We start from the raw sequence: 2,415 nt of genomic DNA, 5'->3' as shown, positions 1-2,415 counted from the left end.
GGATTATTGGGATTATTGTGATGTTTTTATCAGCTGTTTGGACTCTCATTCTGACAGCACCCATTCACTCCATTGGTGAGCAAGTGATGTAACGCTGCATTTCTCAAAACCTGTCCCAATGAAGAAACAAACTCATATACATCTTGCATGGCCTGAGGGTGAGTACATTTTCAGCAAATTTTCATTTTTGGGTGAACTATTCATTAAAAAGACACATGATGACACACTTACTGTAATTTACCCCAGGTTTTGATGTCTAAATGTTATTTTATGAAATGCAACAATGCAAACAATGCAAAATTAAAATGTTTTTAACAGCTGTTAATCATTTTGACAGCATTTATTTATGCATTATCGAGAGAAACAACCCAACTTTTGTTTGTTTCTACAAACAAGTCATGCTTAAAGAACCTTTATTGAAACCAGAACATTTCTTTATGAGCGAGACACTGACACAAGCCTCCTGGATTAAGAGGTGAGGTGGAGGATCGGTGATATTAATGAGGATGTTTATTATTAAATGTGCTGATATCTAGGGAATAGAGAATAATCAGGCCATGGATATTGTTCAGCGAACATCTTCAGCCTACAAAAAACATCCCTAAAGCGCTACTACTATACTGAACACTAAACCCAGAATCCTCATGCAAACACATTCTGATACCCAGAAATAAACACAGAAAGCATGAAATACAGAATGCATTGAGCTTTGCGCAAACAAAGATTTGACTCTCACCAGAAACGACATGAGGTGCTTTTGGCTGAGCTGATGCTTCACTGGAGTTCATTTATCCGATTCTGGAGACAGTGAATAACAATGAGTCCATCTGCAAAAACACTCCTGCAGTGGTTTTCTGGCTGTTTCCACGCTACATTTTTCATTGCAAGAAAATTTGCCCGAAAAGCAAAATGTTTTTCGCTTACCTGGCTTTGCTCGGATTTCACTGCGTAAAACACACAGACTTCATCTCATCTTACGCTGCTCCATTAGAGTCCTATGAAGCAAACCATCACCGGAGAAGCTTTCAAGCACATACCAGATTTTCAGGGCTTAAATGGCATTACATATCATCTAGATCCAAAGCATCTCATCTCTATTTTCTAAGCTTACAGAACTATTTCTATAGTTTCTTAATAGTCTGATTTCAAATGCATCTTGTCTGAAAAGCAGCATCCATATTCTGGTCCTGTACTAGACGCCGTGTCCATGAACAGAGCAACCAGAATCAGTGTCTGGCTCTGCTTAAACAACTGTATGAGTCTGATCTCCTCTCTGCTCATGACATCCTCATCATCATCATCTTCATCTTCAGTTATATCACTTGATAGGATGTCATATCTGTCTGGACGCATCAGCTCTGATGACATTGGGAACTACTGTCCATTTTGTGTTGTTATGTAATTAATATTAACGGCATCGAAATGAGTTCATGCTTGCCTGATTACACTTTATATTAAAAAGAAAGAAAATTATTAAATATTATTGAATGTATGTAGCTCAAGATGAGGTCTCTTTGTTTGTTAAACTGCAATTGTAAATAAAATAAATCATGTATATTATATTGGTGCACAATACAGCAAACAAATAGATATGCATAAACATGCGTGCCCAAATTAGATGATATGTTAAATATTAACTATGACATGATCAGAGCAACTGACAGAAGGTGTCCTTCCTAGTCCTTGACAGTGATTGCATGTAGGTTAACAGGGTTAAGAACAAAAAAATATTTTGCAAAGAGTAACGGTGCACTAGAAGGGTCTAAAATAAGCTGGACTTCAATATTAAATCCACCCTGTTTCATATGAATTATGTTTAATGGTGCATTAATGCATTTGGTGACTGTAGTAGAGATTTTTGACATAACATTAATAATGAAGGATTAACATTATTCGCACGTACTACATGACTATTATTTTCCAATATTATGCATAGCAATCATTTTCAGAGTTTGGTGAGAAGCTCAAAGCCAGCTGTAACAAAAACTCACCATTGTTATGCATGTGGATGGAGGTTCTGCTGTAAATTGATTTTGACGGCGGGCGTCAGTTCTGGGCAGTTAACGTTACTTCGGTCACATCACAGTTTTATCGTATGAGGAAAAATCACGCAGCGCCTCTCACATTTACCAATAACATTTCTAAATTGACTTGCCAAAGCTTTTCTTCACAGTCCCAGCTGATCACGCGCCACGCTTGACGTTTCGGAGATATTTACATAATAAAAGTCGCTCTCGCACGCCGTAAGGGTGTGCATAATAAAAACACCATTTCAATAATCATTTAGGATTCAGTTTAAAATTATTAACGATATTTATCCCTGTAATGAGTTCCTCAGACACAGATCTAATTTGGCTTGTAATGAGTTTTGTGAAGCAGACATAGAGTATGCCCCCCCCCCCCCCCAAAAACATT

The 2,415-nt window shown here is 37.4% G+C and overlaps 1 protein-coding gene across 1 annotated transcript in view; it reads right to left on the bottom strand.

Moving 5' to 3' along the window:
- stradb (STE20 related adaptor beta) overlaps nucleotides 1–2,204 on the bottom strand; it is a 12,586-nt gene extending 10,382 nt beyond the window's left edge. Inside the window, exons 1-3 of the mRNA XM_016465939.1 lie at nucleotides 1,992–2,204; nucleotides 925–995; nucleotides 737–798 (exon numbers count right to left, since the gene is read on the bottom strand). Coding sequence (XP_016321425.1) covers nucleotides 737–748 — 12 coding nt within the window. The 5' untranslated portion in view covers nucleotides 749–798; nucleotides 925–995; nucleotides 1,992–2,204. The remainder of the gene's footprint in view (nucleotides 1–736; nucleotides 799–924; nucleotides 996–1,991) is intronic.
- Nucleotides 2,205–2,415: the final 211 nt, after the last annotated feature.

The sequence above is a fragment of the Sinocyclocheilus anshuiensis genome, unplaced genomic scaffold (genome assembly GCF_001515605.1).
Source record: "Sinocyclocheilus anshuiensis isolate Anshui unplaced genomic scaffold, SAMN03320099.WGS_v1.1 scaffold1346, whole genome shotgun sequence".
Lineage (NCBI taxonomy): Eukaryota > Metazoa > Chordata > Actinopteri > Cypriniformes > Cyprinidae > Sinocyclocheilus > Sinocyclocheilus anshuiensis.
Note: the sequence above shows the minus strand (reverse complement) of the source record. Positions and strands in the feature narration are given on the sequence as shown.